At 39.4% G+C, this 26,352-nt stretch overlaps 1 protein-coding gene across 2 annotated transcripts in view; it reads left to right on the top strand.

The window, feature by feature from the left end:
• Window positions 1-718: 718 nt before the first annotated feature.
• The window catches only part of TBC1D15 (TBC1 domain family member 15), a 93,060-nt gene continuing 67,426 nt past the window's right edge, over window positions 719-26,352 (top strand). For both annotated transcript variants that reach the window (XM_066369092.1, XM_066369093.1), the window contains exon 1: window positions 719-795. In XM_066369092.1, coding sequence (XP_066225189.1) covers window positions 766-795 — 30 coding nt within the window. In that variant the 5' untranslated portion in view covers window positions 719-765. The remainder of the gene's footprint in view (window positions 796-26,352) is intronic.

The raw sequence follows: 26,352 nt of genomic DNA on the forward strand, positions 1-26,352 counted from the left end.
AAAACAAAATAAATTAATATTTTACTATCTTGACAAACCTCCTTATAACATACACATTGTCCTATGAGATCCCTACAACCACTCCATGGGTAATTCCCATTTTACATCTTGAAGCTTGGTTGAATACAGAAACTTGTTTCAAGTCATACAGTTACTAAGTAACTGTGTAGGAGCAATTAGCTATATATGTTGGACTCTAGAGCAGTGAGGGTGTGGTGTATTACTGCAGTTCTTATCAAATACCTTGCTCAATGTCATGTGTAAGTGGCAGTGACCAGATTCAAATTCAGGAACTTCACATAAGGAGGTGAAAGTCTGGATGTGTGCCTCCGATAGAGGATTGGGATTTTTAACATTTTTACCACAACCCTACTATTTCAAATGATAAACTGAGGCTGAAGCTAAAGGAGGAAGTGACTTGCCTATGGCCACAAACCCAGGGCTGTGTTTGCTGGGTCCCAATACGGTGTTCTTACCAAACTTAAGTGGCAGGCGAATTGCTGAGTCTCACTCCCCGCAAACCTCAAGGCAGAATTCACTGGCGCATGCGTACTGTGCACCAGAGACTCCACCCTAGCGGCCTCCGAGCCCTTATTCAGCACACAAGCTAGGCAGCTCCTCCCGCCCCGCCCCTTCACTCCGCGCAGTTCCCTCTACTCTCCGCCCCTTTCCCGTCCGGATATCGGTCTAGTTTCACCGGATGTTGTTGTGTGTCCGAGAGACACGTGAGTCTCTGCTACGTCATCACGGGCACCCGCAGGAAACATGGCGGCGGCGGGTTCTGTGAGCGGGAAGGTAAGTAACGGTCGCAGGGAACATTTCGCTTTTTTCTGGGATGGGGGTTACTTTTGCTGCTTGAAGGCCAGCTGGGGAGAGACGCGAGGGCCTTTCTGTATCAGGAACAACCTGTGGCGCATGTAGAGACGAGGACTTGGTGGTGTCAGCTGTTTTCTCGAGAATGCCGACTCAGTCCAGGAATTAGACACCTGGCTCTTGCTTCGAGGCCCGCTAGGCCTCGGCCCTGCTGTGGTCTCTGCCCTGCCCGGGGCGGAGGGGCTTCTATTTGTATTACTTTACCTAAGGGACAGGTGGTTGCCCAGTTCCTTTTTTTTTCCTGGCTCACATTTTTAGTTCTTCATGTTTGCTCTTTTGACTCCAGCGGCTTTCTCTCTTCGAGGCCTTAATCTAATTTTCCCGTGCCTTCTTGTGCTTCGCTCTGGTGGAGGCTGTTAGAGAGGAGCTGAAAACAGGTGCTCTGCAGCAGTGCGCATAGAAGGAAAGAGTGTATTCGATCCATTTTTACCAGACTACTGGCTTGGTTGGTGGTTGTGAGCAGAAGGACATGTTTGCACGCCCGGAGCTGGAGATTTACACCATCCCACGCTGGTATAGGAAGGCGTTAGCTAAGCTGTTTGTTTCCTAGACGGCTCTATGATGTTACCCTGGAAATACCCTTGGGGCTTCTTGAAGGAGGTGGTCAGTGATACCCACCTAATTAATTAGGAACTAGGATTGGGCGCGGAGGAGATTTTATTGGATAGTGCCTGTTCCGAAGGCCACACACTTCTTAAAATTAGCTTGTTATTTAGGACTAAATAACAATGATTTGCTTCTGGCAGCGTTTCCCATTGCGGGAGTCTTTCATAAACAGTTGAGTCTGGTGATGACACATCCCACAGTAAGGACTAGTCACTTGTCACAGATAGCTTCCTCTGTTCCTTGAGTTTCACTTTCCCTACGCTGCCCTCCTCATGCCATTTTGAGTTACTTGAAAACATTTGTGGTTTGGTGTATGGATTACTAGACTAGGTGGCCAAATAACATATATATTGTGGTCTGCTGTTATTCTGAACTGTGACCTTGGGAAATTGAGTAAGCATGATTTTTCTGGCCTTCATATTGTTTATCTCCAGAATGGATGCCAATCATTATTTCTTCTGTCATAGTTGTTAGGATATATGAAATAATAACATTTAAAAATTTTACAGAGTTCTGCATACTGGCTATTTTAAATAATAAGTTGGTCATTGTTTATGGGTTATTCACGCTCTTTGGTTGTCTTGTCAGTTTTTATCTTCAAGGTGGATGTTTTTTTTTTTTATCTGACTCACTACTTACAAGGATGGGGCAAAAGTAGATTTACAGTTCTTAATATGGAAAATAATACAAGAGTAAAATCTGTGTTTCGTGTACTCGCAACTGTAAATCTACTTTACCCCATGTATATAAAGATACCCTATTTGATTTTTTTTTTTTTTTTTTTTTTTAGTGAGAGAGACAGGGACAGACAGGAAGGGAGAGAAATGAAAAACATCAACTTATAGTTGCGACACGGAAATTGTTCCTTGATTGCTTTCTCATATGTGCCTTGATTGGGGGGGGGGGGGGAGGGCTCCAGCTGAGCTAGTGACCTCTTGCTCAAGCCAGCGACCTTGGGCCTCAAGCCAGTGATCTTTGGACTCAAGCCAGAGACGATCCCACGCTCATGCTGGGGAATCTGCGCTCAAGCCGGATGAGCCGGTTCTCAAGCTGGTGACCTCCGGGTTTTGAACTTGAGTACTCTGCATTCCAGGCTGTCGCTCTCTCCACTGTGCCACTGCCTGGTCAGACTCCTGTTTGATTTTCCATCTGAACTGATCTAGTATAAGACTTTCCAAGAGGGGATCATTCCCTCTTTCAGGTGTAGATTGATTTTTGAAAATTGACTTTTGAAAGAACCCTTGAGATGATGAAACAGCTGTGAAATGTATGGCTTTTTTTTTTCACTCTTTCCTCCCAGCCACTTACCTTTCAATATCGACTTCTTAAAACTTTACAACTGTCACCTCATTTATTCGCGTTGCAAATTTACACCCATTTCCATCACTCCACTTAAACTATATTTTCATGTTAAAAGCTGCCCCTCTCCCAAATAATACTATCACAATCCACAAACCCCACTTATTCTCTAATAAGTTCAGATCTAGTTTAATATTGATGCAGGGTTCACATGGCATCAATATTCAAGTGGGTGCATGTAAAATAAACTTGGAGATGTCCATTTCTAAAACATTTAATCAATAACCATTTCCTAGCAATTTTACCGTAATGATTTTTCTTATGTTTTCTGCATTCCCTTCATTTTCAATTCTTAGTTCATTCAGGCTTCTAGTTTGCCTGTAGTTTTGAGTTCTTAGGTGTTTTGTTTTTTCTCTTTATCTGCAGTCTCTTTGTCCACAGTCACCTCTCTACACCAGTGGTTTTCAACCTTTTTACACTTGGGGACCAGTGAAAACAGAATTATTTTGGGGATCACTAAGGCATAAATCACTGAGCATAAGCAAATTTGACTAAGATCATTGGGTCTGTAATATTCATATAACATTAGGATAGTTAAGTCTTGCACGGACTGGCCCATGGCTAGGTGATTGAAAACATGCTTTAACCACGATGGTGTTATTTTTCTAATGCACAAATGTGATTGCCTCTTGCTTTTTTTTTTTTTTTTTTAAAGATTTTATTTAATCATTATAGAGAGGAGAGAGAGAGAGAGAGAGAGAGAGAGAGAGAAGGGGGGAGGAGCAGGAAGCATCAACTCCCATATATGCCTTGACCAGGCAAGCCCAGGGTTTTGAACCGGCAACCTCAGCGTTCCAGGTTGATGCTTTTATCCACTGCGCCACCACAGGTCAGGCCCTTTTTTTTTTTTTTTTTTAAAGATTTTAGCCTCTTGCTTTAAAAAACAAAATATATTTCTTTTGTTACTGTCACAATTAAACTAATTCTCAAGGCATAAAAACTCATGTTCCTTTTCTGGCTTTATTTTATGCTTCTCTACCTCCTAGTCATTCTTTGGAAAAGGGAAGTAGAGAATGAAAATATATATATATATTTCATATATATATATATATATATATATTTGTGTGTGTGTATCTATTTATTGACCCTCCTCCTGCCATCTTAAAAAGGTTCAGCAAAACCTATTTTAGAAACCTAGTACAGGGCATGTTGACCAGTGTTCACAAGAATTACATGTGATACCTTTAAAAAATATAGGTTGGGGCCCTGGCTAGATAGTTCAGTTGGCTCGAGTATCATCTGGAAATGACAAGGTGGTGGGTTTAATCCCTGGTCAGGGTTCACCTGGGAAGCAATCAGTGAATGCCGACTGAGAGAAACAACAAATGAAGGCTTCCTTTCCCCTCCCCTCTCTAAAAATCAATCAATAAATAGAAAATTAAGTCCGGCCGGATAGCTTGGTAGGTTGGAGTGTTGTCCTGGCGTATGGAGGTTGCTGGTTTGATCTCAGTCAGGGCACATACAGAAATAGTTTGATGTTTCTGTCTCCTTGCCTCTCTCGCTCTCAAAAACAAAAACAAACAAAAAACACAGATTTTGGGCCATAGCTCCACTATGCAGAATTAGAAAATCTCAGTATTGAGATTTAGGATGTAGAGTAACTTTTTAAATAAGTCTACTTAACTTGCTTTGAACTTTGAATGTAGCAGGTGACAGAGGTAGGAAGTTAATCTCTGACATATGGAGAAGCAATTTAAGGTAAGAGGTAAGACCTTGACTCTAGATCCAAGCTATGCTGCTCACAAAATTAGGGGATATTTCAAAATGAATATGAAGCTATAAAATATCCCTAATTTTTGTGAGCAGTTATAGTTACAGAAACTAATTTGGCACTACTGACTTCAGTCAAATTACTTAACCTCTGTGCTTCAGTCTCCTTGTATGTAATATGGGGATGGTAATAGTGCCTACTCTGCGGGATTGTTAGGATTAATAAAATACTAGAACAAAGCCTGGCACATAGTAAGTGCGGTGTAGGTGTTATTCATTATCTTAATTTCTCTGCAAGTCGTTGCTTGGGTATGGCGGGATTTTAAAGATTAAGAATATGGTTTTAGTACGGCTGTCATTTTCACTTTTGAAGTTCTAATTCTTATTGTTATTTTAGAAATTGAAAAATACCCAATTTTAGAAGTCATGTAGTTTTGATGAATGAAAAAATCACAGTAGAGCACTGTTTAAGGAGATTGAGCCTGATAGCCTGGGTTTGAGCCCAGACTATGCTCCTTTGTAGCTATGTTACTTTGGGCAAATTTCTTAACTTTTTTATGCCCCATTTTTCTCATTTGTAAAGTGAGGATAATAATTGTATTTCCATCATGAAATTGTAGAGAAGATTAAATGAGTTGCTATTTACAAAGCATTTAGAATAGTGCCTGATGTCAAGTGCTCAATAAAAGTTGGCTGCTGTTATTACTATTAAGAAAGATCTTTCAGACTGTCTTAAGATAGTAAGATTATTGGTTTGTAAATATTTGAATGTTTATTTTTGCTGCCATTTTGCACAAATATTATGGCTATTCACAAATACAAAGGTAATATGTGTAGTTATGTAAAATAAACTAGAGGGAAAAAAGGAGGAAAATGGAAAGTAAGTAAAGGCGGGGAAGGTAGGTGGAACTGAAAAGAAGTACTACTGTACGACTATTAAGTAAACTATGCTTTAGTTTAATGGGCTCCAGTTGGCTGTAAGTTTTCTAGCAGCCAAAGTAAAGAGGGGAACTTGATCAGTTGTGAGAATTATAGAGTCTATGATAAAAATCAAAAGCAAAAACTCAAAAAACTAGTTTCTGAAGATTGGAGTATAAAGTCTTCTGTAAATTCTTTATAATATGCAATATAATGAATGTGATTATATGGCATATTATATCCTTTTGGTAAAGAAAAGGACCCTATATTGCCCCTTGGGGTGCTTTTGATTTTTTTTGCCAATGGGTAGTTTAGTGGCTCAATGAATACAGGGTACCAATTTGATGTATTCAGTTCTCCAATGATTTGACTGAATTCAAAGATAGAATTTTTTTTGTTTGTTTTTGTCAGCATGAGTGTCTGGATTTTTTTCTTATGTTTTTCTTAGCTGAAATTTTGAAGATGGGTTTGAGTTTGATAATAAATCTTGATCTTTGGAGTTCAGCTAATATTTTGTTCCTATGTATGTGTAGAAGAACCATATGTTTTCCCAGTCAGCTAAACAGGGAGTGACATCATTTGTGAATAATGTAAGGAGAGAATTAAGGACACATCTGTAAAGGCCATCCTGCTGTTTTTCTAACAGATGAACAGAGTTGAATTAGTGGAATAAGTTGAATTTACTTCTCACAGAGAAGGTGGAGAAAAAGCAGATAGCCTGAAATAGGTTTTGTCCTTATTCCCAGTGCCCCCGATATTTACAATTTACTTTCTTTTTTTCTTTTTTTAGAGAGAGAGAGAGAGATAGATAGGGACAGACAGGAAGGAAGAGAGATGATGAGTAGTATTCCATAGTATGTATGTACCAAAGATTTTTAATCCACTTGTCCACTGATGGACACTTGGGCTGTTTCCAGATCTTCGCTATTGTGAACAATGCTGCCATAAATATGGGGTTGCTTTTCTCCTTTTTTTTTTCTTCTTTCTTCTGAAGCTGGAAACAGGGAGGCAGTCAGACAGACTCCCGCATGCGCCCGACCGGGATCCACCCGGCACGCCCACCAGGGGGCGATGCTCTGCCCATCCGGGGCATTGCTCTGTCACGACCAGAGACACTCCAGTGCCTGGGGCAGAGGCCAAGGAGCCATCCCCAGCGCCCAGGCCATCTTTTTGCTCCAATGGAGCCTCGGCTGCGTGAGGGGAAGAGAGACAGAGAGGAAGGAGAGGGGGGTGGAGAAGCAGATGGGTGCTTCTCCTGTGTGCCCTGGCCGGTAATCGAACCCGGGACTCCTGCAGGCCAGGCTGACGCTTTACCACTGAGCCAACCGGCCAGGGCCACATTTCTCCTTTTGGAACAGTGCTATGATGTTATGTATGTCCCATAAATTTTGAGTTGATGTATGCTCATTATCATTCGTTTCTGGGAATTTCTTTATTTCTTTGATCTCATTGTTAACCCATTCATTATTTAATAACATGCTAATTAGTTTCCAAGTGTTTGAGTATTTTTCAGTTTTTCTGTTGTGGTTGATTTCTAGTTTCATGCCATTGTGATTGGAGAAAATGATTGATATGATTTCAATCTTCTTAAAATTATTGAGACCGCTTTTGTGCCCTAACATGTGGTCTATTTTAGAGAATGTACCATGAGCACTTGAAAGGAATGTACAGTGTGTCCGTAAAGTCATGGTGCACCTTTGACCGGTCACAGGAAAGCAATAAAAGACGATAGAAATGTGAAATCTGCACCAAATAAAAGGAAAACCCTCCCAGTTTCTGTAGGATGATGTGGCAGCATGTGCAGATGATGACGTAACACCGTATATACAGTGGAGCAGCCCACGGCCATGCCAGTCGAGATGTGAACGGTACAGAGGAAAGTTCAGTGTGTTCTGTGGCTCACTAAATTCAAATCCTTGACCAAAGTGCAACGTGAATATCGGCGTGTTAATGAAGCGCCACCACATAGGAATAACATTACTTGGTGGAATAAGCAGTTGAAGGAAACCGGCAGTTTGGTGGAGAAACCCCTGTTCTGGTAGGCCATCAGTCAGTGACGAGTCTGTAGAGGCTATACGGGATAGCTACCTAAGGAGCCCTAAAAAATGTGTGCGTGAGCCCACATCGACCTGCACTGAATAGGTATGAAACTGGGAGAGTTTTCCTTTTATTTGGTGCAGATTGCACATTTGTTGCTTTCCTTTGGTCAAAAGTACACTGTGACTTTACGGACACACCGTATATTCTGCTGCTTTAGGGTGAAAGGTTCTGAAGATATTTATTAAATCCAGTTGATCTAGTATGTCCTTTAAGTCTGCTGTTTTTTTGTTAATTTTGTTTCTTGAGGATATATCTAGTGATGTTAGTGGGGTATTGAAATCCCCTATTATTATAGTATTGCTGTTGATCTTGCCCTTTATATCCATCAAAGTCTGCTTTATATATTTAGGTGCTCCTATATTAGGTGCATAGATATTTATAATTGTTATATCTTCCTGTTGGATTGCTCCCTTTATCATTATGTAGTGACCTTCTTTATTTCTTACTATTGTCTTTGTTTTAAAGTCCATTTTGTCTGATATAAAAGTATTGCTACCCCAGCTTTTTTTTCATTTCCATTTGCCTGAAATATTTTTTCCATCCTTTTACTTTCAGTCTGTGTGCATCTTCTCTTTTAAGGTGTGTCTCTTGTAGACAGCCTATGTATGGGTCCTGTTTTCTTATGCATGCAGCTACCCTATGTCTTTTTTTTTTTTTTTTTCATTTCTGAAGCTGGAAACGGGGAGAGACAGTCAGACAGACTCCCGCATGCGCCCAACCGGGATCCACCCGGCACGCGCACCAGGGGCAATGCTCTGCCCATCCTGGGCGTCGCCATGTTGCGACCAGAGCCACTGTAGCGCCTGAGGCAGAGGCCACAGAGCCATGCCCAGCGCCCGGGCCATCTTTTGCTCCAATGGAGCCTTGACTGCGGGAGGGGACGAGAGAGACAGAGAGGAAAGCGTGGCGGAGGGGTGGAGAAGCAAATGGGCGCTTCTCCTGTGTGCCCTGGCCGGGAATCGAACCCGGGTCCTCCGCACGCTAGGCCGACGCTCTACCGCTGAGCCAACTGGCCAGGGCTTTTTTTTTTTTCTTTTTTAAATTATTTATTTATTTATTTATTCATTTTAGAGAGGAGAGGGAGAGAAAGAGAGAGAGAGAGAGAGGGAGAGAGAAGGGGGGGAGGAGCTGGAAGCAACAACTCCCATATGTGCCTTGACCAGGCAAGCCCAGGGTTTCAAACCAGCGACCTCAGCATTTCCAGGTCGACGCTTTATCCACTGCGCCACCACAGGTCAGGCTACCCTATGTCTTTTGATTGATCATTTAATCCAGTGGTCCCCAGCCTTTTTTGGGCCACGGACCAGTTTAATGTCAGAAAATATTTTCACAGACCGGCCTTTAGGGTGGGACGGAAAAATGTGTCATGTGACTGAGACAGGCATCAAGATTGAGTCTTAGATGGATGTAACAGGGAATCTGGTCATTTTTAAAAAATAAAACATTGCTCAGAGTTAAATATAAATAAAACGAAAATAATGTAAGTTATTTATTCTTTCTCTGCGGACCGGTACCAAATGGCCCACGGACTGGTACTGGTTCACGGTCTGGGGGTTCGGACCACTGATTTAATTCATTTACATTTAAGGTTATTATTGATACGTAGTTGTTTATTGCCATTTTATTCTTTAAAGCTGTATTCCTCTTTGCTATATATTTTTTTCCCCTTTGATCTGTTTATAGCAGGCCCCTTAGCATTTCTTGCAACATTGGTTTGGTTGTAGTGAATTCCTTGAGTTTTGTCTGGGAAGTTTTTTATTTCTCCTTCAATTTTAAATGATAGCCTTGCTGGATATAGTAGTCTTGGTTGTAGGCTCTTGTTCTGCATTACTTTGAATATTTCTTGCCATTCCCATCTAGCCTCCAGTGTTTCTGTTGAGAAGTTGGATGTCATCCTTATGGGGGCTCCTTTGTAGGTGATAACCTTTTTTTCTCTAGCAGCTTTTAATATTTTCTTTTTAAAATTTTTTTTAAAATATTCATTTTTTTAGAGAGGAGAGAGAGACAAAGAGAGAGAGCAAGGAGAGAGAGAGAGAGAGAGAGAGAGAGAGAGAGAAGGGGGAGGAGCTGGAAGCATCAACTCCCATATGTGCCTTGACCAGGCAAGCCCAGGGTTTTGAAATGGCGACCTCAGCATTTCCAGGTCGATGCTTTATCCACTGTGCCACCACAGGTCAGGCTAATATTTTCTCTTTATCACGTAGCTTTGGTATTTTAATTATGATGTGTTGGTGTAGGTTTCTTTGGGTTTCTCTTTAATGGAGTTCTCTGTACTTCTTGAACTTGTGAGATTTTTTTTGCATTAATTTAGGGAAGTTTTCAGCTATGATATGGTTGAACAAAGTCTCTATCCCTTATTCTTTCTCTTCAGGAACCTCTATGATGCGGATGTTATTTCTCTTCATGTTGTCACAGAGCTCTCTTAGAGTTTCCTTAGACTTTTTGAGTCTCTCTTCTTTTTTCTGCTCTGCTTCCATGCCTTCATTTATCTTGTCCTCTAACTCGCTGATTCGATCTTCAGCTTCATCCATCCTGCTTTTAATTCCTTCCATTGTGCTCTTCATTTTGGATATTGTATTTGTCACTTCTGACTGATTCTTTTTTATTTCAGTGTCCTTTCTTATATTTGCTATGTCTTTATTTAGGTGTTTGTAGTGACCATCTATTGTTCTAACATCATTGAGCATCCTAAAGAATCGTTATTTTAAACTCTGTGTTCGGTAATTTGGTTATATCTGACTCATTCAGGTCCTTTTCTGGGGATTTCTCTTGATTCATTTGGGTTGCATTTATCTTCCTGCCCATTTTGTCTGTGTATAAGAAGGGTGTGGCCACTGGAGTCCAATGGGTTTGGCCTCTATGATCCCTAGCTGTGGTCTGTCTACTGGCCTGCCACCCCCTCTGCCTAGGGCCTTCGGGTATGGGCGTTGCTGGTGCCAGCCCTCTGGGGCTGTCCTTGCGGTTTCTGCCTCTACTCCACAGGAGGAACTGTGATCACATGCTGGGTTCTACAAGTCCTGGCAGCCTGGGCCTATGCCCCGCCCTCATGGGAGGGGTTATGCGCTGCTCTGAGGTGTAAGCCTCTGCACCACAGGCAGGGGTGAGCACCTTTGCTCAGCTACAGGTCTCTACATGTTTCCGGTTTTCGCCCTGCCCCGCGGGAGGAGCCAGCTCTGGGTCGGTTGCAAGCCTCAGCTCCGCTGGCCAGGCGGGGCTGTGTACCTGGCTTAGTCGCGGGACTCCACCTGTTCTGGGCTTTCTTCCCAACCCAGTGGGAGGAGCTGGCTGGTGTGTCCTCCGCAAGCCTCTGTTCTGCAGGCTGGGCGAGGCTGCCCGCCCTTGTGCCCTTGCTCAGCAGCCGGTCTCCACCCCTTCCGGGGCTCCTGCCCTTCCCCCTACAGGTGGATTTGCAGGTGGCCAGCTGGTTTCTTCCCTTGCCAACGGAACCACACTTCCCGGTACCACTACCACCCTTCTGGGAGCCCTCAGCTTATGGGTGGGGGCTCTGCAGCTCAGACCCTAACACTCAATACTGTAGTCCCAAAAGCTCCCTCCTAAGCAGCTCTGCTCTGAGTGCCACGGGAGAGCTTGTTTGGCTGGTGTCCTGCTTTCCTTTGCTGGTATTGCTGTTTCCAGGGGGAATATTCTCTTCAGATTTGGGGAGTGCCTCAGCCCAGGGGTTAGGATGGCTGTCCCTCAAAGTGTTTCTCCCTGTGCCTCCTAGATTATACTCTCTTCCTGCTACTCCGGTCCTCTCCTCTCTCCGGGTCCCTGGGAGCCCCTGGTGGGTGGTTGTGAGAGAGGTTTGCTGCGTGATTTTACCTTTAAGAAGAATCCTGGGTCTGAGAAATCTGTCTCTTTCTCACAAACAGTATCCTGACTTGTTTCGCAGCTAAATACTGTGCGTACGCCTCTTCTAGGCTCTGGGGCTGCAGGCTGGGGCTTTGTTCCTGGGACCCAGGACCCTCCCCTCTCTGCTAAATTCACTTCCTGCCACGTGAGTCTCTCCGGCTGCTGTTCACTCCTGGGAGCTGGGCAACCCTCCGTGTTTCTTCTTTTCCTACCAGTCTCATTGTGGCTTCTTCAGTGTTCCTTGGTTAAAAAGTAGATCTGTGTTTTTACTGTGGTTACATTAGAATCTGGTTCTGTTGAAAATACCATATTTCCCCATGTATAAGATGCACCTCAATTTTGGGGCCTGAAATTTGAAAAAAAAAAGTAATACATAAAGTTAATTGAACTCGTTTTATTCATCATAAAATTCACACAACTCATCACTGTCAAAAACCCATCCATTAGCTTGTCATCTGTGTCTGATGGTGAACCATGAGCGCATAAATAAGCACAAAAAAACAGGAAATGCAAATAAAAAACTACATCCACTGTATAAGACGCACCCAGTTTTTAGACCCCAAATTTTTCAGGGAAATGTGCATCTTCTACATGGGGAAATACGGTAACTTGAAGCATGTGGGAAATTAACTGTTTTTTTAGTTTGTTTTGTTGGCATTCCTTAGGAAGAATTTCTTAAATTTAGCCCCTTTCAGTTCCTTTTACAGCTAGTGCTAGACTTAATGACCATGATTGGTTCCGACAGACCAGTTCTAACACGATTTGGTCATATGTTGAGTAGGCTATATGTACAGTACTATGAAATGATGTTATAAAAATCTTTAAGTCATATTTTATCATAATTTTCTTTCATTATTTTATATATCATAATTTTCTTTGTTCATTTTATGCCATTTGTATCATCTCTACACCATTTTGTTTCTTATTTTTACATTTGTCAGGTTTAAGTAAAACACTGCATTACCAGTACAACTGATTTAATATTTGCAAAACATACAAAATTACAAAATACAGGTGCATACAAAAATACAAAATACAGGTGTAAAAAATACCATAGGAAACATTTTCCCTATTGCAAAACATCAAAATATATAAGGTCTACCGGAAAGTTCTGTCCATTTCTATCACAAGTTTCGACACGTAAGCACATGTTTATTTGGTGCATGTGTGCCTCTCTATTTTTTTTATTATTTTTATTTTTATTTTATTTATTCATTTTTTAGAAAGGAGAGAGAGAGAGAGAGAGGAGAGAGATAGAGAGAGAGGGGGGAGGAGCAGGAAGCATCAACTCCCATATGTGCCTTGACCAGGCAAGCCCAGGATTTCGAACCGGCGACCTCAGCATTTCCAGGTCGACGCTTTATCCACTGCGCCACCACAGGTCTTTTTGCCTCTCTATTTTTATCACTTAATCATACTGACGTAGCAAATTAACTAAAAGTTGATTCACGTTAGTCTTATGTGTGAAGTGATAGTGTACTCATGGCTACTGATAAATTTCATTTACGCCACTGTAATTTTTACGAATTTCAACAAGGAAGAAATGCTACAGAAGCATGTCTGTCGCATCCACCATATTCCCAGGACTTAGCAGCCTCCGACTATCACTTGTTTTTGTCCTTACAAAATTTTTTGAAGGGCAAAAAATTCCAAAATGAAGAAGATATCAAACAAGCACTGGTTCAATTTTTCGCATCAAAAGATAAAACATTTTTCAAAAATAGGATATACAAATTGCCCTCACGCTGGCAAGAAATCATTAATAATAATGGCAATTATATTATTTAATAAAGTTTATTGATGGTAAGAAAAATAGATATTTTGTTTTATTCCAAAAACAAACAGAACTTTCCGGTAGACCTTATATAAACATGTACGAAACATTTTATTGGCCGCTGGTGCTTGGCTGCGGGGATTGTTGATGTCGTCATCTGAGGCAGCAGTTGGGGTTACCGGAGTTGGAGTTGGTTTTTTCATAAACATGTGCGATCACATTCACTTTCTTTCCTCTCACTTTCTTTCCTCCTTCATACTTGTTCATTGATTGCTTTCTCATATGTGCCTTGAACAGGGGGTTATAGCAGAGCGAGTGGCCCCTTGCTCAAGCCAGTGACCTTGGGCTCAAACCAGCAAACATGGGGTCATGTCTTTGATCCCATGCTCAAGCCAGCGCCCCTGCCCTCAAGCTGGTGAACTCATGCTCAAGTCGGATGAGCCCGCGCTCATTTTCGTGTGGAGATAGATAGTCTTTCTTTCCCGCTTGGTAGGCTGAAGTGTAGACAATTTCCTCTTGGTAGACATCTTGGGAGGGGTTTGATGAAAAATATCCAAGATGCAAAACACAAATTGCTGTACCGAGTCTGGGATAACAGTTGAAATGGTGCACGCGGAGATGGTAGTGCTGCCGGAAGCTGGTCCACATTGTCGTACACCCAGCTGGGCAATGCTTACGTTGCCAGACGTGGAGCAGTCGTGGCTAGCGATTGTGGTCCTAAAGTCTAATGGTCGTAAGTTGCATAGGTCCTAAGTCGATCAATATCTGTATATATACCTATAGTCTTGTGAAACCCTTGTGCTTAAGAAAGATAAAGGATATTCTTGGTATTTAGTAGATTTTCCTGATGACTTTCTTTTCCTAGGCTATATTTTGTAACATGATAGTACCTTGCTGGTACAGGATACAATATGAATATGCCATCTTTATTTTTTTTTGGCATTCTTTAGTTTAACAAACACTTGATTACCTTCTGTGTGCTGAGTTCTTTGGATACTAGAGTGGTTAAACACAGGCTTCATTGTTGACACAGTACAGTGGTTTGTAATTTTAACAGGTTACTTCAGTATATGAATAAAAGCATGGCTTTTTTTTCTTTTTTAAAATTTTATTTAGGAAATTAAATTTAATGGGATGACGTTGATCAATAAGAGTGCATAGGTTTCAGGTAAACATTTTTATAGTATTTGAGTTGTTGATTATGTTGTGTAGCCATCACCCAAAGTCAAATCATTTTCTATCACCTAATATTTGTTTCAAAAAACATGGCTTTTTGAGAATGAATTCAAATCTTGTTTTTGCTTTGAAGAGATATAGCTGCTGGCATGACACGAAAAATCATAATGCAACCTTTTTCATTTTCACTTTTTTGTGGAAGGAAGTACTTATTAAATCTATTAACTGTCTCTTATTGTGCAGTACTGTAATTTTATATGTAGTTGTTGATATAAGAGAAATTATCCATTTAGTCCTCATTGTAGCTCCTCAGACTGTGAAATTATTCCTGTCCTCAGGTTTGACACTGGCACACTAATGTTCTTAAGATGCAATAATAGTTCTGTACCCTGACCTTCATTGAAAATTGTACCATCCTCAATATCTCTGTATCTTCACTCAGAATTTCTGTGGTTTGTTACCCTTAAAACCACGTCCTATGTTCTACATTTCATTAGTTCCACAGTCATCCTAAATAAAACTCGTTTACTTTTTTCTGTATTCCCTGCTTATCTCAGTTAATAACCTCATCCACTCAATTTTGTCCTTTGACTCTTCTCCCCTTTACCTGCCACATCTGATCAGTCATGAAGTCCCATCATTTTGACTCTTTCAATAATTTTGTAAAACATCTTCCTTTTTTTATGCTCACTACTGCTGCCTTAGTTCAAGCCACCGTGAGTCTCTGCCTCCCTGGCAGCTGTTTGTTCTTGGTTTGCAGCCAGAGTGTTAGAAAGAGGCAAATCTGACTATGGCATTCCTGTTAGAACTTTCTAATGGCTTTTTAGTGGCAAAGATTAGCTTCTGGATAAATTACAAACTTTCAAATTCTTGAGCATGGCGTATAACACTGTTTATCATCTGATCTCTAGTCTTTTCTCTCAGCAGTAGCCTCTACTGTATGATCTTGGTTGCAGCCACGCACTGAACTTCTGCTGTCTGTATAGAGCAGTGTTTATCAATCACCATTCCTTGGACTGGTCTGCCGGAAATTTTGTACTAGTTGGGGAAAGAGTTAACCACCCTTATGTTGTATGAAGATTATAGACCCATTGATCTTAGTCAGATTCACTTATATTCAGGTAATTCTTTTATTTCCACTTGCCCCCAAGTGTAAAAAGGTTGAAAACCACTGGTATAGAACATATACCCTTTTCTAGTTAAAATTGCCATTCTTCAGGTCTCAGTTTATATGTCATTCTTGTTAAGTCTTCCTCGTTTCTTCTGATCTTGCCTGAGCCCTGTAAATCTAGGTTAGATATCATGTAAACGGGCCTGCTGTGGCAGCTTACTCATACTTCTGTTATATGTAGTGATTACCTGTTTTCTTGTCCTAACCTCCAATTCGACTGTAAGTGCTGTGAAGGTAGTGATTGAATCTACTCATTTATAGCTAGAAGCTTGCTTTATGCTTGACATATTATATGTATTCACTATATAGGTGTGTATCAAAGAAATAACCAAAATTGACATCTTTTTCAGGATCTTCCACATTATATTCTGCTATGACCATTGATTTACTGGCTTATATGATGTTACTGGTTTTGTCAGACACTTGTTTTTTCAGTGTGTTTGTTTTTCCCTAATGCCTTTTATTTCCCAGGAACTAGTTGGGGCTCATAAATGTGAGTGTATGAATGAACTTCCAAATCAGATTAGATGGAATGGGGGTTGTTGGAAGGGTCTGGAGAGGTTGTTGCTTGTGCTTTTTTGAAGAAGTTAGTAGAAGTTATTTGCAGAGGGAAGAGTGTTCTAGGTACACTGAACCCAATGCACACCGAAAAAGGCACAAGACTTTGAGAGAACAGGTGAGTTCAGAGAGGCACAGGGCAGGTTGGGTGAGAAGTGTCAGGTGTGGTATAGCTGTTGAGGTAAAGGGTGGAGTCAAAAGGATTTTAAGCTCAGGTGTAGCATGGTTATATGTACATTTTATAAAGATCAGTTTAGGCCAGAGGTCTCAAACTCACAGCCCGCGGGCCGCATGCGGCCCGCCGAACAATTTTTTGCAGCCCACAGACTAATCCACGAACTACAGTTTCTGGTCGTTTTGTGACACTGAAAAGTGTTGCGTAACAGTTGCCTTTTGTAGACCTAGTGCGGCCCGCCAAACGGCTGTGATCTTGCTCTGCGGCCCACATGCTGAGTTGAGTTTGGACCCCTGGTTTAGGCAGTGGTTACATTACACTTTTCACAGACTATTAGAAAGTGACTAAATTAGGGAGGAGAGACCAAAATGTTATTTTAGCAACCCAGGCTAGGAATGATGAGGGGTCCGTGTCAGAGGTGAAGGATTAAGGGATTTGGGGAGATATGACAGGGATGGTGAAAAAGGCATTTAGGGTAATGGGGTGAAAGGGATATCTTTGACAGAGTTGAGAATATCGGAAGAGTAGATTTTAGATAAAACATTAAGATGCCTGTGAGTTATTCAAATGGAGATATTAAGTAGCCACTTAGATAATCAGGTGTGGAGTCTACTAGAATTTCTGGACACATACTGGCATTTCCTTCTGTAATGAAAAGAATAAATTATCTCGATGGCATTAAAAAAACTTATGCCATCAAGATATGAATGAAAAAGTTATGATTTTTGTAACTTTTTTGCTGTTAAACTTAACATAAAATTCATAGTTAAAGAATGTATGTTATTTATGGTAGATCTTATATTTATAAGTTTGGACAGAGGTTTAGGGATACATTCTATCCCTAAGTTATAACAGTAAATTTTAAATATTTGAGTTGAATTATTTTCACTTATCTTTAGCTTTTGAAAATAAAGATAATATTAATACAAAGAAGTCCTGCTTAAGTATAGGAACAATAAAATTGCTTGCTGCTGTATTATGCAGCTTTCTTATCATTTTCAGCTTTTTCTGTAATTGCAGTCTTGAGTTTAGATTGTCTCAAGTATAGGAGGTCCTCGGGTTACCACACTCTGGACATAAAATGTTTCAAGTTAGGGCACTCTCGATATACAGTGTGTCCGTAAAGTCATGGTGCATTTTTGACCAGTCACAGGAAAGCAACAAAAGACAATAGAAATGTGAAATCTGCACCAAATAAAAGGAAAACTCTCCCAGTTTCATACCTATTCAGTGCAGTTCGATGTGGGCTCACGCACAGATTTTTAGGGCTCCTTAGGTAGCTATCCCGTATAGCCTCTACAGACTCGTCACTGACTGATGGCCTACCAGAACGGGGGGGGGGGGGGGGGTTCTCCACCAAACTGCCAGTTTCCTTCAACTGCTTTTCACCCCGAGAGGGTGGGGAGCACTTGGAATATTCTAGCCTGTGTAAAGATTTTACTTTAAAAAATATTTAAAAATAGTAATATTGCCAGGTACATACAGGCAAAGGAATTTATCCTGTTCATTTTTCTGCTCTCCATGGTGTCTGGCACAAGAGTGCCTAATAAAAAGGTTTTTTATTTTTATTATTTATTTATTTATTTATTTTTGTCAAGTGAGACAGATACAGAGATAGACGGGAAGGGAGAGAGATGAGAACATCAGTTCTTCGTTGCAGCACCTTAGTTGTTCTTTAATTGCTTTTTCATATGTGCCTTGACAGGAGGGGCTCCAGCTGAGCCAATAACCCCTTGCTCAAGCCAGATGAGCCTGTGTTTAAGCCTGAGACCTTAGGGTTTTGAACCTGGGAACTCTGGATGCCAGAGTGACATTCTATCTACTGCACCACTGCCTGGTCAGGCTAAAAAGTTGTTGAATCAAGTTTATGTAATTAGTTTAGCACCACCTAGTGGCAAATCTTTGAATACTCTTGATATTTTTTGCTTCCAGTGAATAAAAAAAAGTTCCCCGGTGAAAAACAGGGTGATTTAAAATAAAATTTGAGGCTAGATTGACTTCTTTTTCCTTTTTCTTTTTTTAGTGAAATATCTCTATTTATGTGTTTGTTTATAGATGGGGTTTCACAGTCTAAAACAATAGACTTTTCATAAAAGTTTTTTTTTTATACAGCTTTTTGGAGGTACAGTTGACAAACAGAGAGTATGTAATTTGATCACTCTTGATGTATGTATATAAGACATACACAATTAAGATTCTGAAGTTATTACCACTGAAAATATTCTTTTGACTTATTGTAATCTATCCATACCTTCACCCTGTCTGTAGGCAACCACTGAGCTGCTTTTTGTCACTAGATTAGTTTACATTTCCTAGAATTTTATGTAAATGGAATGATATAAAATATATATGTAAAGTATATATAAATGTAAATATATGTGTTAAATAAATATAAAATGTATAAAGTATGTACTTTAATTTTGGTCTTTCTTTCCTTCAGCATAATTATTTTGAGATTTACTCATATTGTTGCATGTATCATTAACTTACTCCTTTTTATTGCTAGGTTGTCTCCCTTTATATGGGTATACTATGATTTATTTATCCATTCACCTTTTGTTATTTATTTATTTATTTATTTTTTTGTATTTTTCTGAAGCTGGAAACGGGGAGAGACAGTCAGACAGACTCCCGCATGCGCCCAACCGGGATCCACCTGGCACGCCCACCAGGGGCGATGCTCTGCCCACCAGGGGGCGATGCTCTGCCCCTCTGGGGCGTTGCTCTGCCGCGACCAGAGCCACTCTAGCGCCTGGGGCAGAGGCCAAGGAGCCATCCCCAACGCCCGGGCCATCTTTGCTCCAATGGAGCCTTGGCTGCGGGAGGGGAAGAGAGAGACAGAGAGGAAGGCGCTGCGGAGGGGTGGAGAAGCAAATGGGCGCTTCTCCTGTGTGCCCTGGCCGGGAATCGAACCCGGGTCCTCCGCACGCTAGGCCGACGCTCTACCGCTGAGCCAACCGGCCAGGGCCGATACACATTTGCCCTTTTACCCTTTGGCTATTACAGATAAAGTTGCTGCGAAATTGGTAGACAAGTCTTTGTGTGAATATATACTTTGTTTTCTTGGGCAAATATCTAGGAGTAAAATGGCTGGATCATAATCTTAGTTGCATGTTTAGCATTTTAGGAAACTGCAAAAACTTTTCCAAAGTATATATACATTTTAAATTCCTACTGGTGGCGTATGAAAATTCCATATGTTCCACATCTTCATCAACATTTGGCATTTGATTATGATCATTCAAATAGATGTGTAGTATTTTGTATGGTCTCAATTTGCATTTCCCTAATAACCAATGATGCTTAGCATCTTTATGTGATTATTTGTCATTCCTATATCTTTGGTGAAATGTCTGTTCAGACCTTTTGCCCATTTTACTTTAAACTATTTATTTTCTTGTTATTGTGTTTTGAAGAGTTCTGTGTTCTGGATACAAGTCCTTTATTAGACATGTAATGTGGTTTGCAAATATATTATTTTCCCTGCCTGAGCCTGGGCTTTTTATTTGCTGAAGTATCTTTTGAAGATCAAAGGTATTCAATTTTGATGTTTTATCAATTTTTTATTCTTTTGGTGTTATTTCTAAAAAACATTGCTGAACCCAAGGCCAGAAATATTTTTGCCTATGTTTTCCTTGAAAGTTTTGTTGTTTTAGGTTTTACATTTAAATTGGAGATGCATTTCAACTTAATTTGTATTTGTCATGCAATGTATGGCTTCAAGTTTATTTTTTGCACTTGGATATCTATTTATTCAAGTGCTATCTGCTGAAAAGACTATTTTCTTTGCTGTATTACTTTTTTTTTTTTTTTTTGGTGGGCCATTATATTTAATCCTAACTCACACCTGGCGAGAAATATGCACAGTGGGAAAACACTTCCCTTTCCATTCAGGGCTCCCAAAGCCACTGACTTTTCTGAGTATTCCTAGAATCAAAAGTTTCTACCTCACCAGCCTTGTTCACCTCTGTTCCCCATCTCCTTCTGTCTGCACAAACTGGCTTCTTCTTCAGCACTCTGCCATCTTGGCTGCCTCTCCTTTCCAATGCTAATTTCAGGAACTGAGCCTGCTGTATTACTTTTGTATCTTTTTCAAAAATAAACTATACATCTGTAGAGCCCTCTTAATTCTGTACTATCAGTCTATTTATTTCCCTTCAATACCACACTTTCTTGATTACTATATAGATATACTGAGTCTTATTGTCAGGTCTTTTAGTGCTCCACTGTTAACTCTTTCAAGGCGAACTTGGTTATTCTAGGTTATTTGAATGTGCATAAAAATTTTAGAAACAGCTTTTGTTGCTGTCTACTAAGGAGCCTCTTGGGATTTTGATTGGCATTGCAGTCAATCTAGAGATAAATTTGGAGAGAATGGACATCTTTACAATTGTCCATTCTGAGTCATGAAAATGCTATGTATCTTTTAAATATCGGTTTTTGGCCCTGGCCGGTTGGCTCAGTGGTAGAGCGTCGGCCTGGCGTGCAGGAGTCTCGGGTTCAATTCCCGGCCAGGGCACACAGGAGAAGCACCCATCTGCTTCTCCACCCCTCCCCCTCTCCTTCTCTGTCTCTCTCTTCCCCTCTGGCAGCCAAGGCTCCATTGGAGCAAAGTTGGCCCAGGCGCTGAGGATGGCTCCATGGCCTCTGCCTCAGGCGCTAGAATGGCTCCAGTTGCAATGGAGTAACACCCCAGATGTGCAGAGCATCGCCCTCTGGTGGGCATGCCGGATGGATCCCGGTCGGGCGCATGCGGGAGTCTGTCTGACTGCCTCGCCGTTTCTAACTTCAGAAAAATACAAAAAAAATAAGATAAAATAAATCGGTTTTCATTTTTCCCAGATGTCTTATAATTTTCAGTTTAGAAGTTTTACATATCTATCATTTATTATTCCTGAATATTTCACATGTTTGATGTTATTGTAAATGCTGTACTTAAAAATCCTACTTTGATTGATCATATAATAGGTTTTTGCATTTTGATCCCAAGTCTTGGATCCTGTTTAAATAGTCAGTTATAGTAGTTTTTTATGGATTTAATTGAGTTTTTCTACATAGAAAATCATGGCATCTGCCAACCAGTTGTTTTATTTCTTACTTTCCAATCTAGATGCCTTTTACTTATTTTTCTTTATTGCAGTTCCTAAAACCTCAAGTACAGCATTGAGTAGAAGTGGTATGAGTGAACATACTTATCTTGTTCCTCATCTTAGGAGAAAGCATTCAGTCTTTTAAGTATATTATGTCAGCTGTCGTGTTTCATATGTTTTTTTACATGACTCAGGAAGTTTTTTTTCCTTATTTGCTGAGAGTTTTTGTCAGAAATAGATGTTGGATTTTGTTGAATGTTTTTCCTGTATCTTTTGAGATGATTATATTGTTTTTGTTTTACAATTTTTTTACAGTGATGAATTGATTTTTAAATATTGAACCAATGCCAAGTAGGGTAAATCCATATGTTCATGAAGTATTTTTCTTTTTATATATTCTTGGATTCAGTTTGTTAAACTTTTGTTTAAAATTTTTGCATTTTAGTTCATGAGAGATATTGGTCTCTAGTATTATTTTCTTATAATGTTTTATCTGAGTTTGGTCCAGGATAGATAATGTTGGCCTCATAGAATAAAGTTGGGAAGTATTCGTCTTCTGTTTTCTGGAAGAGTTTAGTGTAGAATTACTTCTTTTTTAAATTGGCAAAATTTACCAGTAAAACTGTGTACTTGGAATTTTCTTTGTGGGAAGGTTATAATAACAAATTTAATTTCCTTAATTGAAAATGGGCTACTAAAATTATCTTTTTCATCTTGAGTGAGCTTGGTAACTGTCTATTATCTATTTTGTCGGAATTGTCTATAATGTTTCTTAGTGTCTTTTATATATGTGTAAATCTGTAATGATGTTAATGCTCCTTTCCTAATACTGTTAATCTGTGTCTCTTGTGTTTTCCTCATTAATCTGGCTAGTCTTAGTTGATTCTCAAAGAACTAGTTTTGGTTTCATTGAAACCCCTCTCCCTCTTTTAAACCTGTTTTTTCTTTTTCTGTTTTATTGATTTCTACTCTGATCTCTCTTTTTAGCTTACTTTAGGTTTAACTTGCACTTTTTTTAGCTTTTTAAGGTAGAAGCTGATGTTATTAATTTGACGCCTGTTTCTTTTCTCATAAAGACATGCAGTGCTTTATATTTCCCACTAAGCACTGCATAGGTGGCACTGCACTAACTTTGAGATGTGTTTGCATTTTCATTCCGTTGATATACTTTCTAATTTCCCTTTTGATTTCTTCCTTGACCCTTGGATTATTTAGAAGTGTGTTTAACTGGAATGTTTCAAAGTTATTTTTATTACTGATCTATGTTAATTCCACTGAGGCCACAACATATACATGAATTATTTTAAATTTACTAAATTTTGTTTTATGGCCTGAAGTATGATCTGTCTTGGTAAATGTTTTTGGAGTGTACTGTGTCACTTAAGTCAGATTGGTTGATAGTGTTATTCAGAGTTTTTAAATTACTGATTTTCTGTTTTATCAGTTATGGTAGATGGGTAATGACATCTCGGACTATAGTTGTGGATTTGCCTTTTTCTTCTTGCAATTCTCTCAGTTTATGCTTAATTTTTTCTGAAGGTTCGTTATTCGGTGCATAAACATTTGGAATTATTAGGTGGTCCTGATGCATTCATTGACCTTTTTATCATGAAATTATCCCTTTATCTGGTTATATTTCTTGGCTTTGAATTCACTTTTGTCTGACATTAATATAGCTATTCTTTCTAGCTTTGTTTTTTCATTATTTTATGTTTATTTTCTTTATTGACTTGCTAGCTATGTCTGTTATTTTAGTGATTGCTTTAGGACTCAGTATAAATCTTGAACTTACCACATTTGTCTTGAAGAGTTATACTACTTCACATGAACTAAAAGAATCTAGACAATCCATTTCCATTTCTCTTCTGGCTTTTGTGCTACTTTTGTCATTTTATTTTTGCATGTGTTACGAATCCCATAAAATAAACATACACATTTGTTCATTTATGCTTTAAACAAAGAGATTTGGTTAACAAGAAATAAAATGTATTTAAGCACATAGTTGCCATTTTGGGTGGCTTTCATTTGTGTGCAGAGCCAGATTTCCTTTTAGTTTAATTTGTTCTGCCTGAAAGACTTCCTTTAACAATTTTTGTAATGTAAATTTGATGTTGATAATTTGTTTTTAGTATTTAGATTTCTAAAATTGTCTTTGCCTTCTTTATTGTAAGGCAGGGGTAGTCAATCTTTTTATACTTACCTCTCACTTTTGTATCTCTGTTAGTAGTAAAATTTTTTTTTTTGATTCTTTTCTTTTCTTTTTTAAATTTTTTTATTTATTCATTTTAGAGAGGAGAGGGAGAGACAGAGAGAGAAAGAGACAGAGAGAAGAGACAGAGAGAGAGAAGGGGGGAGGAGCTGGAAGCATCAACTCCCATATGTGCCTTGACCAGGCAAGCCCAGGGTTTCGAACCGGCGACCTCAGCATTTCCAGGTCGACGCTTTATCCACTGCGCCACCACAGGTCAGGCCAGTAGTAAAATTTTTTAACCGCCCACTGGTTCCACAGTAATGGTGATTTATAAAGTAGGGAAGTAACTTGACTTTATAAAATTTATAAAGCAGAGCTACAGCAAGTTAAAGCATATAATAATAATTTATGTCAGATTTTCGCTAAGTTTGGCAGAATAAATCTTTATAAAACAACTTACTATAGTTAAATCTATCTTTTTATTTATACTTTGGTTGCTCTGCTTCCGCCCACCATGAAAGCTGGAACGGCCACTAGTGGGCGGTAGGGACCAGGTTGATTACCACATGTTGTAAGGTATTTTTTGTGGGTATAGAACTGTAGGTTAACAGTGGTTTTCTTTTAGTACTTTACAGATGTTGCTCTAAGGAGGTGGGAGGGAACTTTTGGAGGTTTTGGATATGTTCATGATTTGATGGTAATGGTTCACAGGTATATACTTATTTCCATACTTACCAAGTTATATACATTAAATATGTATAGCTTCTTCTATGTCAATTATATCTCAATAAAGTGGTTTCGAAAAAAGATGTTCCTTCATTTTCTTCTAGTCCCCATTATTTCCAAAAAGAAATCTGCTATAAAATCATACTTAATGTTTTCTCCTCAGACTGATTTAAAGATTCTTTGTGTATTATTGATTTTGCACAGTTTGATTAGGATGTGCCTTCATATAGTTTTGTGTGTATGCGTGTGTGTGTGTGTGTGTGTGTGTGTGTGATTCTTGCACTTTGGAATTCATTGAGCTCTTTAGATCTGTGAATTTAGAGTCTTCATCAGATTTGGAAAACTTTCTGCAATTATTTTTTTTAAAAAGATTTTCCTGTTTCTCCTCTCCATCATTTCTTTCGGGTACTTCTTTATATGTATAGTAGAACATTTGAAGTTTTCCTGTAGCTCTAATCTGCCATTATCCTGCTCAGAGTATTATTTTTCATTTATGACATTGTAGTTTTCATCTCTAGAAAACTATAGTGGGTCTTAGTTGGGTCTTTGTAATACTTTTGATATCTTCTGTTAATGAGCTCTAATTTTTTCTCTGGTGTCTTGAATATATGGGATTCAGTTATAATAATGTTTTAATATCCTTCTCTACTGATTTTATTATTTGTGTCATTTTAGGTCTTATTTTATTGGTTGAATTTCTTCCTCATTATCTTATAATGACTCATATTTCCATTAGTACACTTGGTAATTTTTTTCTTTTTTAGTGAGAGAGAGAGATTGAGGGAGATAGAAAGGGAGAGAGATGAGAAGCATCAACTTGTAGTTGTGGCACTTTAGTTCACTGATTGCTTTCTCATGTGCCTTGATGGGGGGTGGAGCTCCAACTGACCCAGTGACCCCTTGCTCAAGCCAGCGACAAGAGGTCCTGTCGAGCCTGTACTCAAGCTGGTGACCTTGATGCTCTATCCACTGCCACCACCTGGTCAGGCAGTAATTTTTTTTAAACCACTTATCAGATATTGTGAAATTTATTTTGGGTGCTGGATGGCTTTGTTTTCCTAGAAAATATTTTTTAGTTTTATCCTAAAAGGCACTTAAGTTATATGGAAACAATTTGATACTTTTGGGTCTTGCTTTTAAACTTGTTAGATGGTATGAGCACAGCATTTAATGTGGAACTAATTTTGCCACAGTGCTGAGGCAAGACTATTTATTCTGAGTGCTCTACCCCGTGCCCTATGAATTATGAGGTTTTCTACTCTGGTGGGAATAGATCTGTGTGAGCCTGCAGATTGTTTCTTCTAATAATTTCAGGTGGCTTTTTCCCTCTCCTTAGGTAGTTCAGTGATACATATACACTTGTTGAACACTCAGTGACCTCTGCACACCTCATGAGTTCTCCTCTGAGCACACCTCTCTTTTCTGGTATTGTCCTATGAACTCTATTGTCTTGGCCTCTCTCAGTTCCCAGCTCTGTCTCCTCAATTCAGTGAGACTTTTTTTGTAAGGTGCCCGGTACTTTAATACTTTTTAGATATTTCCCAGCTGGATTACTTAGAAAACTCAACTTTGAAAAATAGGATAGGCAACACCTAACATATGCAGAAGAAAGTCGCATAATGTGCTTCAATTAGGTCAAGTGTTGCATTTGATTCTTTAGGGTTCACTGCATTAAGCTTCCAGAATCTCTTTAGTGTTGGTAGTATCACAGAACCGTAGATTTTGTTGTTAATGATACCAAGCTTTTCTTGGAAAGTGAGTGCCCCATTTTCTATGCGAACTATGAAGTTCCTGGGTATTGTAATAGATTAGTTTATTAGACTCAGCTGAAAATATGCTGAAGTGTAATTTCTGGAAATGTCTTTGATCTGTTAGTGACAACACTAAGCTTGAGATTTTAAGGGATTTCTTTTCTATAACTTTTTCTTATATCTTTTTTGTGGCTCCAGATATAATAATCCTGTTTTATGAATTGATAAAAGGACGTCTGGAATGGTTACAGTTTATGCATTTGGAATTCCTCCTTTTCACTTTACTCATTAAAGTTATTTTTAATTACTGAAGCAATAGAGA

Source organism: Saccopteryx leptura, chromosome 2 (assembly GCF_036850995.1).
Source record: "Saccopteryx leptura isolate mSacLep1 chromosome 2, mSacLep1_pri_phased_curated, whole genome shotgun sequence".
In the NCBI taxonomy this organism is placed as follows: Eukaryota; Metazoa; Chordata; class Mammalia; order Chiroptera; family Emballonuridae; genus Saccopteryx; species Saccopteryx leptura.